At 45.0% G+C, this 18,089-nt stretch overlaps 1 protein-coding gene across 1 annotated transcript in view; it reads right to left on the bottom strand.

Moving 5' to 3' along the window:
* Nucleotides 1-266: 266 nt before the first annotated feature.
* Nucleotides 267-18,089, bottom strand: part of LOC103758574 (sodium/potassium/calcium exchanger 3) — a 166,043-nt gene continuing 148,220 nt past the window's right edge. Inside the window, exons 21-25 of the mRNA XM_018077518.3 lie at nt 15,963-17,087; nt 7,881-8,186; nt 6,036-6,167; nt 3,719-3,882; nt 267-1,406 (exon numbers count right to left, since the gene is read on the bottom strand). Coding sequence (XP_017933007.2) covers nt 1,089-1,406; nt 3,719-3,882; nt 6,036-6,167; nt 7,881-8,186; nt 15,963-17,087 — 2,045 coding nt within the window. The 3' untranslated portion in view covers nt 267-1,088. The remainder of the gene's footprint in view (nt 1,407-3,718; nt 3,883-6,035; nt 6,168-7,880; nt 8,187-15,962; nt 17,088-18,089) is intronic.

Genomic DNA, 18,089 nt, shown 5'->3' with positions numbered 1-18,089 from the left:
TTTAATGCTCTGCTAACACAAATAGTACCTGGGAGAGGTGCTGTCACATCCCTCTGCAGACCTACACTGCTGCTTCCGCTGAAGTTCCTGACCAACCTCCTTCACCGTTTTCTGCAAGGAGCCTGAACCAGCAGACTAACAGATTTTAATGCTAAATTAGGTTCTCTACATTCTTTCTCTTCCCCTCCTCTACAACGTTTTCTTTCAATTTTCTCTTCCAGCCCCCTAGTTCTGTCTAAAACGATGCATATAAACAATAATACAGATACCAATACACCAAGTTCAGGTAAAGGCACTGGAATCGGCAGTGCCGATGCTACAATCTTCTTACACATAACACAAGTTACATAAGAGCTCTCCTGGAACAGGGAAAGAAGAGAGAACACATATACTTTTAATGCAATACTCTAAAACCAGCAAGAGATTTATTCTTGTATATTAAATGTTAAAATCACATGCATAATTATAGAATACTTTATAGTTAAAAAAATATTTAAAAAACCAACCCTGACAGTTTACCTGCAACTGCTATAAAATTTCTATGATATATATATATGTATAATATATATATATATAAACATGATGATTTTCTGTAATCAAAAAAATTAGAAAAGGATGCAATCATCCAGGTAATTATGAGTTAACTGATGCCCTGCATCGGACAGTCTTGTCAAACTCCTGCTGGCAAAACTGAGCTCATACCAGCCAGTTTACTGAAATACTTGTCTAGCATGCAGATTTAAATCGAAATGACATTTGGCTAAACAATGAGTGTAAGAAAATAGATTTTTGCACACTACAGCAAAGATCTGTGAAGGGCCACAGTGTCATATGCTGCAAAAGAGCCTGTGGTACAAGAAATGTAGCCTCGTGGGCTATTCCCTCAAACATGCTGGTGGAATATTCTGCATAACTGGCCATGTGCATGGTGTTGAGAACATGGGTTTTGTAAGCAATGCCAGAAATGCCAGCATGTGTTTTACTAGGCTTTACGGTTTAAGACACGTTTTAGCTCCTAAGGAAGGCAGCGACAAAGAGGTTTGTAACAGTTACCAAGAAACAGAAATTCAAATGATGAGTGGCTGGTTTTAAGAAGGTGAGTCATTGCTGTTTTGAAAAATGGCCCCATATGGGTCACTGTTGATGCGCCTGTAGACAAAGTGAAAGACCTGGGGCTGTGGACGGCTGTGCAACTCCGCCTTGATTTTCTGAGGGTAGGTATCCTCTGTCAGTTGTTGCCAGGTGTCATCAACAAAAAGAAACAGGCTATATTCTTCTGGATTGTCCACTTTAAACTTTTCAGCGCAAAGCTGACACACATCTTCGGTGGTGATATATGGTCTTACTAGTAAGGTCTTTCCCGTACACCCACTGGTCACTTCCTGGAATGCAACACGAAGGTAGTTCTGCAGAACAAGAAAACAGGCATCAGAAACTCAAAAACCCCTCATCCTTAACCAGTGCTGGGCTGGAGCCTAAGCCTGACATAACCAAGCTTCACGTGACAGCATCTGCTTCTTTTAAACAGGGCTCAGATGGATGCAGAAAGAAAATCTACTCTGCAACATTCCAGTCAATCCATATGATCTTGAGGCAAAAGCTGGACCTTTGCTCTCTGTAAAAACTGACACGTGCCCACAACTCTGATAAAATGGATACATTCTAAATGTGCCCTGCCAGGAAATGCAGTTTTACCCTTCAAAAAGCATTCAAAAAGTAAAATAAAGAGCAAGAAACGGGAGGGTGGGAGCCCACCAAAAGTTTTTGGACACATGAACATGGTGTCCAGGTGCCACATGTAACACTTTCCTGTGTGCCTGTTTGAAAAGAAAAATTAGCTGCAAGTAAAGACTAAAAGGCAGCAAAATTAAAGGAGGCAGAAAAAATTACAGTGAGAAAGAGCTGTTTATTGACTGAGCCGGTACCTATAGTTTGTATGCTGAATAAATTAAGCATGCTAAATCACAGTGGCAAAAATTTACATTTCACAGAAAAAAGCTAGGACTGACAAGAACGTTCATATGATTTAAGTTCCAAAGAGCACTCTTGTCTTAATAAAGACAGCATGCAGACTGAAACACTGAAGCTCTGCAACAGATTTTAAACACTTGGGACTGAATCTGACTGAATAGAACTAATCCATTTTTGTTACCTGGCGTGAAGAAATTATAGAAAAAAATCAGCCCTAGATGAGGCAAAACACACTACACTTTTAATTTCTAATGTAGCTACCACAGAGAAGACCTGTTTTTAAATACATGTGCCTTTAGATGGACAGGATTGCTTGAAGGAGAGGCTGAAGTTCGTAAAAATGCCTGTAATTCATATGCATTAAAATTATTCACGCAGTATCAGAAAGCTGTATTTCATCATCATCAAAAAACATGACTTCTCCTTTTCCATCCTGTTGGGGAAGAAGGAAAGGCAGCCCTTCCAGGGCCCAAAATCTGATAAGGCTGTGAGACTACATCACAGAAATGTCATGATCACAGCCCGGTTCGATGTGGGAAAGATGAGCTGTGCTCCATTTCAGGACTGCAGGACTCAGAGGAAGAGAGAGAAAACTGGCATTCTGAGCAGACAGAAAAACGCCTGAATTTGTGCCAAGCATAGCCTGGAAGTACAGTGATCTACTGATTGGAGGCTCTTTTAAAGAGACAACAGACTGAGAGGCACTGGATGCACTCAGTGAGAGCTCCTCCCCTGCCCCTTCCTGCATCCAGCTGTGCACTGAGCTTGGATGAAGTTCCTTTGCAGAGAAAGAGAAGCTGAAACTGCACACAAGATGCTGCTGAAAGAATGTTCCTTAATTTTGTCATCCAGCAGAAATACAGGGTGTTGGATTTTCCTATGGGAAGTGCAGTGTTTTGCCAGAAAGAACAAAGACTCAAGCTGCTTGGATCTGACACCTAAGGACAGGTAAGCAGAACACAAGATGCATCCATCCCAGTAAGAGGGACTAGCTTTGTGCACTGGCCGTGGGTTGGACTTTCTGTTAGTCTGTTCTCCTCTTCCTAACTGTAAACAACTGAACACAAAAGAGTAAAGAAATCCTTTCTTCTCGATTCCAACATCCTCCTTGCTTCAGTCCACAAACTGCTGCATCTGAACAGCCAGTCAACAGCACATGAAAGATGCAGGCCTGGTTTTAAAAGATGAAGCAATCCCGACTGTTTTGTTACTCTTCAGTTGAAGGTACTGCCCTACTCTGAAAGAGCAGTACAAGATGCAGGGGAGGGGAAAAAGAAAACAAACAAACGTAACGACATCAATATTACAGAACTCTACTGCTTGCTTAAACTTTAAAACTGTAGGCAAACTTTTCTCCCACCTGTCCTCTCTATTACCTGCTGTATGCCAGCACTGGCTACTGGGGAGCTGTGCTGATTTACACCACTGGACATCTGCATTTGATCTTTTTATCAGTAAAGCATACAAAGAAGCTGAATCTAAGATACAATTTGGTTTGTCCTTGCTCTGCATGACTTAGAAGGGAGAGTGAGAAAGCTCCATTATTTAGTGATTTCTTTACACCATCATAACCAAACTCTTTCATAAAGTGCAAAGACTTCAAAACTGAGGCAGATTTGCCAGACATAATCCCAGCACTGCTTCACTCCACTTGTGGCCCTGAGCAAATTGCTATGAATCATATCTCTCAAATGGGAGTTTCCAGCAAAACAATCATCCCAGTTTTTATTTCAGCCCTGAGTTCTACCTGGAAATCATCAACTGAAGGCACTGTCCTGTTAGTTGTCCTCCTCTTGTGCCATTGCCGCAGAGTGTCTCTGGCTTCTGAACTGAGGAGTTGGGCAGCTTGTTCCTCCTGGAAGTTCTTGATCAGTGAAAGTGCTCCATAGGCACTGGTCAAGTAATAGCCTCCTGTGAAGGACAGCAAGGGAGGAACTTCTCAGAGTGGTCACAGTCACAAGTACAGGCACTTTCTTTAGTATACATAAATATACACACAGAGACACACACATATATAAAGTCCTTGTACTCTGCTGCCAAAATATTGATACATAAAGGAAAGCAGCTCACTGGCCTGCAAAACACTGGCTGGTGTGTTCTCAGCTGCTAAGGGACGTGCAGTGGTTGCACGTGCTCCATATTATCAAGTGGTGCCCCTCTCTGTGTCCACTACTGCTCAGGACAGCTGGTTACTTAAATAACTCCTGTTACTCCTGAGTGTAAGTTGGAACTTACACTTAGAGTTCCAACTCTACTGAGTTGGAATGCCAGTTTTCTTCTTAACAGTTTTCAAACAGCGATTTGTTTTCTTACCAAGCTTCAGATGTGGATGAAATAAACATAGCTGTTTAAACAAAGTAAAAGACAATCTACCACTGTTCAGCATCTTAAAAGTAACCCCCCTGAATGGCAATAAAGAAACAACCGAGTGTGAGATTTGTACTCTGGAATCATCCCAAAGAGTTGCCTTTGTTTTTAAAAGGAAGAGTGATCTGTCACCCTCTTAGAGTTCCTCATAATGTCCAACTAGTTCAGGAGATGACATGTACAGTGCTCCATGCACCTTTATTACATTAGTGGAGAACAAATTAAAGCCACAACAGAGCTGTCAATGTACAAAAGAAGCTGCAGGTCACAAAGGAAAAGGAGTCTCAACAGGAGGTAACAGTTCTCAGTAACCAGGAGAGACAAAGGACATGCTGTCTTTCTTTTTTTGCAAGTAAACTATTTGAGTGGGAGTGTCCAACTAAGAGGCAGCACAGTCTATTCACAGAGGCATTCAAAGCTGCATTCTGTGCCCACAGTAATATTTTCTATATATTTGACAGAATCCACTCTTAGCCTTTAGCTTTGCAGCAAGATTAATACATAAAGCACATGCAAGACCAGTGAGACAAGTTGGACAATATGTTACAGTTGAAATGCACAACCCCAAAGCACTAAACAGTTTTTACTGCACAGTATAATTCAGCTGGTGCCTAGGACAGGAGCAGCCAATGGAGAAGCTTCTTTTGCTGCAACAACGTGACTTCACAGTCCAGTAAATGTTTCTGCCTTTGAAGCAGGTTAATGATTCCCAGCTTCGCATTTCAAATATTTTCCATGCTAAGATTCCTGAACAATGCACTCGAGGATGCTCTGTACACAAAGCAAGGAACAGACTCATGCCAGGCTGGAGGAATCGTGGCAGGAATTCCCTCAGGCATCCCGGCATGGAAGAGGATACAGCAATTTCAGCAAGCCAAGAGACAGTAGGAATAGGAAACGTGCACACAGACCTAAACACACAGCTGAGCTTCGTCACGAGAACCTTGAAAATTCCTCCTAAACCTGGGGGTTCTGGGGCCTACTGGGGCCTTGCAGAAGGTGTTAAAAACATCACCACGAAAACAGCAAGGAGGGAGATTTCCTTGCCTCTAGCAGACTTTAGCCATCGTTCAACACTGCCTTGGGGAACATGTTCCTGGGGCTCATAAAAATACTTTATGAGAATCAAATATTGGGAAGAAGCAAAGATCATTAAAGAGGGGCAGTATTCTCAGAAGCACTTCCCCCAGAGGAGCAAGGAAGGCCCCCAGCTTCTACAAAGCACCTAACCCAAGTCCCACCATGTGCCTCACAGTTTAAGGGAACGCTGCTGCCCTACAAATACCCTCAGGAAGTTTTCAGGCACAGAAGGATAACGACATTCAGCACCTGCCCAGTGCATGGTTTTGGTTGCTAAGTCACAATGGGTTGGCCACAATGGATGTGCTCCCACAGCAGGGGCCAGCAGCAGATTCCCAGCTCACTGGGCCTGTGCTCTGCAGGTTGCCCAGATTTGCTCCTGTGACAGGGGCCAGCAGCAGATTCCCAGCTCATGGGGCCTGTGCTCTGCCAGCTGCCTCTTCCCTGCCGCTGGAAATGGTGCCCAGACTGTCATCACACTCCTGACATGGTCCGTGTTAGGGCTCCCTTTAAAAGGGTTTCCACTCAGACAAGGTTAACTGCAACTGCATTATGAGGAAGAATTCCCCTTCACTAGTCCTTCGCTCAGTTCTCATAAAAATAAATAAATAGGTTACCTTCTCCATGCAGCAGAGATGGATCCAGCAACTCCATCATGTATTCGATCTCGGTATCCAGCTCCAGCATATCACACTGGGCTAGCACGTATGTCAGCACAGGCAAGAAGTCATCAGCCCCATACAGCCTCCCTGGGTTGAAGGGAACACAGACAGTGAGAGATGAACTGCACCCTTTCACCAATTTCTGTGTTGGAAAGCAAAGCATTATTTTGTGCCTCTCTGACCAGTATATCTGGATTGCTCCTGAGCCTCCTGTCACCAGCGCGCAACAAGGAGAACGTGATCTGACATTCCATGGGCAGGAACCAACACCAGCTTCACCCTGTGCTTCTAACAAGCACAAATCTGATGATGCACACCTTGAGGCACGAAAGGGAAATTCAGAGACTGGGCTCACCTTGGCACCAGCTCAGCTGGTGAACTCACAAAGGCTGCCATGCCAGTCTGGCCTGACCTCCACCTGCACTTCTATCACTGCCTAAGAGATGAGGAACAGGCATTTTCTTTATACATCCAGGGATTACATCTACTTTCTGGAAGGATCCAAACACAAATACCAGTTTCTGAGTCTGAATCCCACAGCAGAGAAGCCTGAATATAAAAGTGTATTAAATTTGACATGGAAACTCAACTCATTTCCTTGACAAGAGAATAGTTAAAAACATCAATGAGCAAGGCCTCCTGTACCTGAAGGGAGCCTGCAAGAGATATGGAGAGAGACTATTTATAAGGGCCTGGAGGGACAGGACAAGGGGGAATGGCTTCAAACTGAAAGAGAGTAGGTTTAGATTAGATATTAGGAAGAAATTCTAATTTCTTCTGTGCTCTGGCACAGGTTGCCCAGATAACACAGCATGGAGAAGTTTACAGAACTTCAGTCCTACACTCCTATATCCATTTTTAAAATGCAGGATTTTGCACAGAAATAATAAGCTGGGCAGGAGCTCAGTCCTAAATCTCACAGAAGTACCTGGGGGGCTTTAACGGCCATGAGCTTTCACCAACAAATCTCAAAAGAAAGTGGGTGTCTTGATAAGCACCAAAACCAGCTGCACATTCGATGCTCCCTTAGGAAGAAAACTGCCAGCCACCTGCAGCAGCTCATACTCAGGGCAAAAAATCTCCCACTGCCACAGCGTTGCTTCAGCTGAGCTCAGGACCCATCACAGCAGTGTATGAGATGACGTCAGAGTCGCTCCTATAAATTCAGACTACTCAGCACAGCATTTTAATTGTGCCACTGACTGCTCAGCAGGTCTTAACTTGTTTGTAGTCTCATTTCTGTACTTAGGTTTCAAAGGCGTTTTTGGATTCTTGCTACAGTACAGAAATAGACGCTTTCTTTTCCAAAAGCATGACAGAAAGTGTCCAAATGAGAACACTCAAAGGCACAGCAAGCCAAAAATACTGGGTTAGAGCCTGCTTTTCTCCACCCATTAACACAGAACCCTGTAGTTGTCATGCTGCATACACGCTATTGAATTACTATAGCTAAATATAGGGTGTTACCTCTATTATTAATGTGCAGAAAAATACTAATTTAGAATGAGTGTCAAATTCAAGGCTCACAAGACAGCCTTTCTGACAGCCAACTTCAAAGCCTACAGTCAAGCAAAGCTGCTCTTTTTCAGCTGCCTCTCACACTGAGTTTGTAAGATGTGCTACCAGATGCACCAGAGATAGCAGGGATGAGGCAGAGAGGAAGAACCCCTCTCAAAAGGACAAGGAGATGCTACCAGAGCTCCAGGAGGAGACCTATCTGCAGAATCAGGTGGCCTGATTCCCCTAAAAGACAACGCCAGGAACAGAGTATCTGAACCTGAACTATAAGAAGCACCATACCTGAGTTATTCTCCATAACAGTGTAAATCAATTTGCAAACTCTCAGCAGCAGCATGACTTTCTTTTCAGGGGAATACATCTTTTGCATAGTCATGAACTTGACTTTAATCTTTTCAACGTCCACGAAGTCTGGGGTGGGAACAAACACGCCCAGTTCCTGAGGGTTCCTTTGCCGCACCAGCTGCAGGTTTTCCTTGAGTTGCTTCCAGGAACCATCCGTGGTATGAAACTCTTTCAACATTGCTTCAATGTGACCCTTCAACGGCTTCAGAATGCACTTATGCATGGCCTTCTCCAGGACAACATCTGCAACGGGAAAGCACAAGTCCAGCTGACTTCCTCCTCTAAAGCAGAGCCAGCATTAATACAACCATTCCCTAAAGAGAGGTTGTAGAGCAAAACCTACTGGCTGAGGCCTATTTATTACACAAGCTGAGTTTCCAGATGTTTGTTAACAAGAAAACAAGAGGCAGAGCAGAATCTGTGTTCCATTGTCATTTATGGCAGTTGGTAAATACAGAAAAAACACCCACAAAGATGAACTACAGACAGTAAAAAAAAAAAGCAAGCTGTGGCTCTACTCAAGTTTTTCTTTTGTTGGTCAGAAGTCTCCATGTTTTATTTTACTTCCAGCTTAGCCTTTAACTCCCAAATTTAAACTAAAACACAGCCAACACCATAAAATCATAATTTTTGTCTGCTTTGGCATTAAAGCCCATCCTTTTTGCATAGTTTCCATTGGAAATTATAACTCAACCAAGGTTCCCTAAAACTTGGCTAAACTTGTCAAGATCTTTACGAAGCTGGACAGATTATGGGCTTTAAACCATAAATGAAAACCAAGCTGTGTTTGTCCAGCTTCAGATTTCATCACACAAGCTCACATCCAGCTTTGTCATCAAGTTGGAAGTTCTTTGTTTGGCAGTAGCGTGCACATGGCACTGTAACCACAAACTTACAGGCTTCTTTTAATTCTTGTTCTACTCAAGTGTTTCTTTAACCCCTGTTCTCCATTTTCAAAGTACGGACTACACCAACAGAGAAAGCTCTTTACTGAACATTTTCTCTGCAAACCTTTACTTCACAAGGGAATTTCTTTTCCCAGCATCCTGACAGCAACAGCATCGGCGCCCTTACGGCAGCATAGCTTACATGGGTTATTAGATTCCATCAGTCATTTGGGCCAGAGTGCACAACGTTCAGCTCTCAGGACCAGAGCCTCGAGCAGGCAGGGGAGCACCAGCACTGAGAGCAGAAAGGGCAGAGACTGTGTCACTGCCAGATCACACGTTTTTACAACCCAGCAGTGGACATTCCTGCTAGTAATGGTGACCCAGGAAAGTTTCATTAAACCTCGTGCCCTTCCCAGGTTCTTTGTCTGTACTTCTGTCTTTTTCTTAGACTACAGCCTCTTTCTTTTCTCTCTGCCCCTCCCTTTATTTAAAATCACATACTCTTTCTAAGGTTTGGGATTTACACATACCCATGCCCTCCAGACAAGCATTACCTACTTTTGTTTTCTTGCTTTTGTTTATGATTTTATTTATCTTATCCTTGTGTCCAGCCCTTTTTTTCTTTTGGGTCTTCTCTTTCCCACACAAACACACTCTGCAAACACTCCTCCTCTTATGGTGCCTTGGCTTCATATGCAGTGTTTATTCTGTGTTTGTCTGCTATGCAATTCCCAAACTTGCAACTCTGCTGGGAGCTCCCCTCTCCCCTACCCCAATTCTGCTGGGGCTTCTGTAGCTTGTCTTTCTGCCTTTCAGTTTAGAGACCCTACTGGAGGGGCAAAGCTGTGTCTGCTTCATTCCAGGACATTATAAACACACCTGGGCTCTCCTTCACAACAGAGACTGTCCAACTGCTGGAGGTGAGAAAGAGTGGACGTGAAGGGCAGCATTTGCTGATTTTCTAGGTTTCCCTACAGCCACCTGTAAAAAGGCATTATCAGTCTGACACATGTTCTTGGTGGCCTGTCACACAGCCTGAAGGGTGGATCCAGCTTCCCCCCAGACCAGAGTCACCAATTATACATTAGCAAGTGGCAACACTTCAAACGACTGATCCTTATCTACTGTACTTGGGAGAGCCCCACAATCACCCCGACAGAACACAGCCAGGGAAGCTTCACCCTTGCACACAGGGACAGAAACTGCCTCTCCCTGCCATCCCAGCAATCCTCAGGGCTCACGAGGCAGAAACAATTTTCCACCAAGAAAAACACACAAGCCCCACCCACGGGTGTGCTGGCCAGCTAAAGTTCTAGGGTGGACACACAGTTCCTTGCCAGCTTCACTGATCATTTGACAATTCAGCTTGCTTTATTTCTACTGCCTGAGTTCTTAAATAGGAAAGACACCACCTGCTTTGCCTGTAAGAGGAACACCTCTGCAGTTTGCATTCCAACCACCCTGTCTTGTTTATTAAAGCAGTTGGTGCTCCTAAGCATCATGCAAAGCGAGAGAACTCTATCCCTGAGGAATGGGAACTCCCACAGGTTTCCACTGAAGTTCTGCACATGAACAGTGAGCATCAGCCATCCTCCAGCTCAGTAAGGTGGGGTTATCACCACATCTGGTCGCAGGAGGCTCGGTGCATTCTAACGAGTTCAGCACGGCTCCTCAGAGCCCACAGTCTGATCCCGAGGGAGCACCTCGCCTGGAAAACTCCCTTTGTTTGGTGCCTGATCCTCTCTGGGGGCCAGCCTGCAGCTGGTTTGGCTGCTGCCTGCAGGGACAGTGGGGAGGGAGCTGCAGCAGCAGTGCCTGCCCAGAGGCTACAGAACTGCATTCTGCTGGGAGACAAAATTCCTGCCCAGAGCCCCGGCCCCTGGCTGGGACCAGGCTTCTTACTTGCAGGGGAGAAGGGGGAGGCTCAGGTCTCCTGCCCTCAACCCTGGCAAAGGTTGTGCCACTCCAACAGATGAGCCATACAGATTTTTACAGCTCGGCAAGGTAGGAGGAGATGTTCTTTCATACGCAGCAGCGCCTGGTTTGGCTTTGAAATTTACTCAATAACATTACGCAATGTCTCTGGAAACTTCAATCGATTCGAAGCAGCACAGAGGAAGGGAGCACATAAGCACAAAGCTCCACCTAACAAAACAAAGGACAAACCACAACAAAGAAGAATCTACCAAACCAAACACAAAAAAACCCCCAAAACAACACACAAAGTTTTCTTCTCCCTTACGAATTCTTAGCGCAGACATAAGTACCACTGAGTTCTGGCCTCAAATGGAAAACTGGCAAAATCTGGCAAGCAGCAGGATTGGTAAGGACTGGATGGGTTTTTTAATGGTCAACAATAATACCCATACATATCCTAATTCATACAAAAGCTGTAAAAAATGTTATGTTATTATTAAAGCCTGGAGGGACAGCATTTCTTGTGATCTGGGTCTTAGAACAATGTTCAGTGTCACAGGCACCTATTAGCATGTTTGGGGGCAGATCATCCAACTATCTACCCTTTCTTCTGAGCTGCTGTTTCTGGCCCCTTTCAGAGAAAGGTGTTTCTGGTTATGACCCCACAAACCAATTCCCAGCCAGCAGCAGTTTTCACTGTGTAACTTCAAATGGCCACAAACAAGTATATGAGGGTCTGTCTCCCAGCAAATTAGCATCTAAGTTGTGAATGAAGGACTGATTCTTTACCTTAGCACCTCTGTATATTTCTCAGATCCAAACTGGCAACAAAAACTCCTGTTCACTTCAGCTATATGTTTTCAAATTTCCTGCCAGGATGCTTAACACTCCAAAACCAAAACAGGCACTCTTCAGATTTATTTTTTTTTTACTGAATATAATTTGAGCTGAACACTGTGTATCGTTCCTGAAGTGATACTTATAATTAGCCTCTACCCTCAAAATGGGAACTGGAAGTGCTTTGATAAATGAATTGTAAAGGCCAGCCAGCTAGTTTCGTTGTGACTTGTGGAAACACATCTGTATCCTGTGCTGACACGCTATTTTTGTTTTGCTGCAAACCACACAAGTCTGCATCTAGACAGGACAACATGTTAGTCATTGCCAGTGTCCTTACACAGCCTCTTTACAACCCTCACTTCCTCAAACTGCCTCAAAGGCACACTCTCACCTTTTCCAGGCCCCCAGTTTACCTGTTACCAGCTGTTGTTGGTCCGCTGAGATTACCTGTCAGATTCCAGTCTCTGTTTCACACACAGGCCCGTTTATCACCCTTGATGGCCAAACCATTCATCAGGAGAAGCAGGGGTCAGTAAGAGACTGAGCAAGCCTGAGGAGCACCACAGAAAGGCCCAGTCCTGCACAGTAACATTGTCTGGGAGCTGAAAGCAGGAGGTTGCTTTGGAAAACCACGCCATGTACGTGCAAGACACCCGACTGCACTGCATTTGCTTTGTTCTGGATTTTCCTGACACCTTTTAAGTTCACAGCCTGGCACGACTGACACGGATCTATTTTAGGATAGCTCGTGTCAGGATGGCCAAGTATCCATTTCTTGGTGGTGCCTGCAGTGTCACATGCCTAGTCCATGGTGCAGATAAGGGCATCTCCTTCGAAGGAGCAAGACTTGAAAGTAAGACCTCACACAACCCACATTCCTTTATCATCTGCACAACTCTGAAAAGAGGTAGGACTGAGGTGGGTGATGTATAGGCAGCGGTGGCAGAAACTGAGCAATTAGGCACAAAAGGTAAGCCTGCCCTCGTTTTACCTACCTAAAGCACACCAAACAATCACACAGCTATCTGTGCTAGGCTTGTTTTGCTTTAAACAGCTGTGGGTTAACTAAAAATCAGGCTATAGCTGTGTCGTAAATACTCCTCTGAAAGTAGTAGTAAAAAGAAGGAGCAAGGAATAAGTCACAAAGCAAATCAAAGGGATGGTTGGAAAAGGGAGAACCTAGTCCTCTGTCTCTGCTCAGTGCCTTTAGCACTGTTTCTTACTTCCCCAATCCTGCCACTCCTCTGGTGACAGGAGGAGCACTGAGGGACACGCTGCTCAACCTCACCTCAAGATGGAAAGATGCCAGGATGAACGACAGGATAGGGGGATGGGACACCAAAACAAGTGTACAAGCACCTCAAAAGTAAGGCAGTGCTAAAAATCAGCCAACGTGAGTTTTTCAAGGAGAAATAGTGACCTACCATTCTAACTCCTTTAAGAGGATAGCTGGATTAGTGAAGAAGAGGGGAGCTGGGGGTGGGCTACAGCTTAGCCTTTTTAAGACCCATAGCCCTATTCCATGCACCTTCCAAATAAACAAACAAGGGAAATGTTGTCCTGCTGTAACAGCCGTAAGGTGGGTGCATGAACAGGTGCACAAAACAGTGCACTGAGAACTCCATTATCAATGGCTGACTGTCAAATGACAGATATTTGAAAAGAGGTACCCTGGGGGTCAGTCCTCAGCTCTACTGTGCTTAGTATTTCCAGCTCTGTCTGCCTGTGACTCCTCCACACAGACCCAAGCCCCTGTGACACAGCATGGCCTGCCAGTAAGGGGCCAACACCTTCTCTCCAACCTTCTGTGAACATTCAGCATTTAAGTATCTGGTACGTATTAGAAATACCATAACAAGCAACAGACTGTATTGTTTAGGCACATTTCCACACGATCAGTTAATACCTTACTGCCAAATGATTTAAACCAGTCATTTCTTAGGCCAGGCCCACATTCAGGCATTGAGACTGAAGCTGTTCAGATGTTAGATCCCACCTGGCAAAGTGACAACAGTCAACTTGACTCCTTTCTGCTCAAAGCCAGGAAAAGAGGAAAGACAAACAAAAACTCCCAAACATATGCTGATGAAGCAGCTGTGGACCATCAGGGCCTCCTCTGACCACTCCAGGTCTTTATTCTGCGGATACAACTCGAGGTGTGGATGTCTTTTAAAAAAACACAAATTGCATTCATCTTTAAACAGTAAAGAGCCATGTGCCCCACTCTTGATTCTGTTCCAACACTGGGAATCCCATTGCTTCAGGAAGGGTTAACAGCCTACAGTGCTAAGATTAGGAGGCATCTGTCAGGACTCATTAGAAACCCTGATGCATATTCTCCCAATGATTTTGCAGAAGTTTAACAAAGTGATGTGACCCCTGTCTGGGAAACTTCAAAGATTTCCCACAGAAGTCTTTCGCTTGCAGGAGTCCCCGATGCCATTCTACAAGGAAAGCTACACGATCACAAAGACCCCTACAGAAATATGGGAGGAAGTCCCAAATACCAAGGGCTTCACTAAACCTACTGGAATTCAGGAGACAAGAGGGGGTTAAGGTAAAGCCTGACTTAGAAAGGAGGAGTATTATCCCAGGAGCACACATCCAGCGCTGGGCTGACACACTGAGAGGAAAAACCTGCACCACCAAAGTGTGGGCTGACAGGAGAGGATAAACAACGACTCACAAAGTTAAAATTTGGGCTGCAATTCCATACTGAAATACTCAAGCAAAGCTGTGGACAACAGGCAGGGCTACTTCATAAAAAGCTCTCTACAGGGATGACTAAATTTTGCTGTCACATAGTTATCTGCTTACATCAGCAACATCTGATGCTCCTGATCCACTGCAGTTGTTTGCAGGCTTGAACCATGGGCAGCGGATGATTCAAAGGCAAGTTCTTCCTTTGTTTCAACTATCCCACTTTATAAATTAATTGTGTTTAATCATGTGATCAAAGCCAGACTTTCTGTCGCTGAAGAAAACCAGTGTAGTTCAGTTACTATATTTCACAGCTTATGCTATTCCAAAGTACTGAAACATTTAAAAGCAGATAACATGTTTTTAGTCTTGGGAGACCCACAGTCTGCTTAAACCACACCCTTGAAATTAAAAGTACACAACAAACTAAACTTTTGCAGAATTACACACAAACTGGATCTGTATTACTTTGTCAAATATCCAGTGCTCTGCAGAAATGCAGGTGAAAATGTGCCTGCACCCCCTGCTCAACTCGGTGCTTTTTCTTCATGTAACACCCAGGTAACAGTCTCTGTTATTACACTGAGAACATGACATGTCTCTGAGTCTCCATTTCAAGGACATTCTTCACGTTTTTGTACTTGCTTTAGCAGTCCTTGTGACTTCTGCTTGACTTTGTGTAAATGAAGTTGAGGTTACACGAGAACACTTCCTCTTGGTCAAGGACAGACAGAATGTCAACATAAAATTACCCTCTAGTCCCAGAGAGAAAAGCATCTGCCAATTTTGCACTGGGCCAACTGTTGGGACACTGGGGTATGGAGAAAAACAAGCAAATCAGGACTGAAGTGAGCTCACAAGGAAAGTATTCTGCCCTGAGGGATGTTTACCTCCTAAATGTGGCTTACAGGCTCTTTTACAAATACTGCTCAGACTCTGCAAGAGAGAGGCAGTGAGATTTTATGCAACAACAATTTCACTTTTGTAGATACACAAGTCCCTCTGTGTTGTTAAAACATATATTCAAGCATATAGTTCATCTGCAAGCATTTACAAACATGTACATAGAGCAGAAAAGTTAGAGATTAGCAGCTCCTTTTCTGTCTTGCACACATTTGTTTGCTTTTTAAAACTCTTCTATATCTTTTTATTTAGTTTCAAGTGTAGGGACAGTGCAGCTTTGCCAGGAGTGATTAGGAATGTTTCAAAGAATGAGAGTTATTTAAAAAGTAAGTTGTCATGAAAGTCTCTCTGTTCTTAGATGTCACTGGTTTTGAATAAATTCTAGTTCTACAGCTAAAATCTACATGGTTAAAATCAGGAGTTTTGGACCAAGCTCTAAGAACTGTTTCGGCCCAGTTTAGGGAAAAATACATGTGTGCCAGCAAATAAAGGATTCTGTGTTGTTAACAGTATAGCAGCTAAAGCAGTAACAATCACAGGTAAAAAGCCCAGGCTGCACCTATTTTAAGGAAAAGTTTTTATGAACAACTTGGTAGCACAGTTCTTCCAAGCTGACAGGGTGATGTGGGTTTTTAAGACCCAAACACTCAGTGGCTCAGACTCTACTGGCAAAGTCAGCCACACTTTTCTGAACTGGACAAAGACTAGCACTGTAAACACAGATTACACATTTTCACCTTCCCACAAAACACAGGACAGTGTTTCTTACCTATCTGGTCCTCGGGAATCAGTGATTCGATTGGGGGATCGAGTTCGGAGCTTTGGGACAGGTAGTTCTTGACTTGGGTCATGAACTGACGAATTGTTTGCAGCATATCAGTGCTGGAAACATGGCATTCCTTGTTTTCTTGGAGAAAGCTGACATAGTCCTGCACTAAGCATCCAAAATAAGTGCGCTTGTCCCGGGACATCTCTGCAATTTTCTTAATCATCCTCTTTTCGGGGGTCATGAAGGAACTGAAAACTCCACTGACTTTCCGCAGCTGAGATTTCACAATCTTGGGGAGAACAAAGGAACTGCTTCTTTTCTTCTTGGGCTTCAAAGGGGGTGCCATGCTCTCCTGGTCACTCTCCCCCTCGAAATCCTCCAGGCTGCTGTTGGTGTCCCCCTCGTAGCCGAAGAGCGGCATGCTCCGATCGAAGTCCAGCGAGTCGGACGAGGAGGTGGAAATGCTCATGTCGCTCAGTCTCTGCCTGCCTCCATTCCACGGGATGTGTGACTCAGAGGTGGTAGCCGCCGTCTTTTTGGGAGCTGCGGGAGCGGGCTCGGGCGGGGTTTCACCTGGAAGCCCGGCTGCTGCTCCGGGCCCACGCGCCGAGCCGGGCTGAGCGGCCGCCGCCCTCGGGCCCCCTTCTGCCTCGGAGCAAACCGCCTGCTTCTTCAGCCGAGGAGGCGGAATCGGGGCTGGCTTGCTCTGCAACGAATCCGAGCCTCTCTCTTTCTTATGGTTCGCTGTTTCTGGCATGCTCGCCTGCTTTATAGTCCTGGAGAGCTGCGGGCTCCTGAGGGTGCTATTAATAGCAGGAGGTGGCGGCCGGGGCGGGGGGGAGCGAGGCCTCGCCGTGCCATTCACGTCTGGAGTTCTCGGGCTCTGCCTTTTCAGACTTCCACTGACATCCTGGCTGTGCACTTTTAAGAAGAGGGGATTAATGAAGCACAGCGCTCCGTTGGTCTGGCTGCACTCCAGCTCCGAGGGCGTTCTGGTTCGTATAGAATGCACTCCATTTATAAGGCAGAGCTGACGCGAGTCTTTACGAGCACTGTCCAAAGGCACAGGCCTACAGGGAGGTGAAGGATCCAGGGGGTTGCTGTTAGCCAGGGAGCTCCAAAAGTCTGAAAATCATCATTGCATTAACGTAAGAACGCAAACCAGCATGCAGATGCTCTGAGAACATTCAGCTCAACAATACCAGTTTAAAGTATTAAGAAATTTAGGCGAGCTTTTATTAATTCAAGGGGAGGGGGGAAGATTCCAAGTAAGCCTCTTAAAGCACCACCAGACACAACTGCATGCTACACTCCTGGGACTGCTCTTACTCTTTTATAAATACCATGACCAATGCATAGCTTCCACTGAACTAAGCTTAAAATTAAACTGAGAATCAAAGACAGGAATGGAGACTGTAAAAGAGTACTTCTTACCAGCTCGAGACCAAAATGAACATAAACTACTTACTAGCAGCTCACCCAGGAGAAATAAGGCAAGATTCTCAGCTGGTACTAATAAGCTCACTTCATTAAAGACAACAGTTTAACTGATTTACACCAGCTGAAGGCCACATATGGCAACTCAACAAAAATCTTGGTTGGTTTCTCTTCATGGTGAACCAATGAAACCACACACGAGAAGCCAGCTCACGTTTTGCTGTGGTGGATGCACACATCCCCTTTAGCTGTGCACACCAAGTGCTCATGTGTCTAAGAGCACTGGCCTGCAGCCCTGCCTTTGCCATGGGGACAGTTTGCTCAAGGTTATAGACACTCAACAGCCCAAAAATAGACCCAAGGTGCAGTCCCACACCAGCAGCATGGAAAACCTATTCTAAACCAGCAAGTTTCAGCTGCAGCCTCCACACTTGTCCCAGCAAAGCATCTGCGTGTTTGTGCAACCGAGCCAGTGGCAAAGAGCATCAGCTCCTGAAGGTATGAGGGTGGAAATCAGATGTGCCCTTGAGGACAGCGGTCATGCTGAAATAAGGGAGGGACACCAGAGGAGGGAGATTTTGCTGAAATCTGCCAATCTTGGCATGGTCCCTTTCCCCTGTAGTGTCAAGATGCCTCATCTGAGGCCACTGAGCAATGACACCTGCGCCCAAGTTCACGAGTGCCAAGCAT

Source organism: Manacus vitellinus, unplaced genomic scaffold (assembly GCF_001715985.3).
Source record: "Manacus vitellinus isolate BGI_N305 unplaced genomic scaffold, ASM171598v3 scaffold_38_pilon, whole genome shotgun sequence".
Taxonomy (NCBI): Eukaryota; Metazoa; Chordata; class Aves; order Passeriformes; family Pipridae; genus Manacus; species Manacus vitellinus.
Note: the sequence above shows the minus strand (reverse complement) of the source record. Positions and strands in the feature narration are given on the sequence as shown.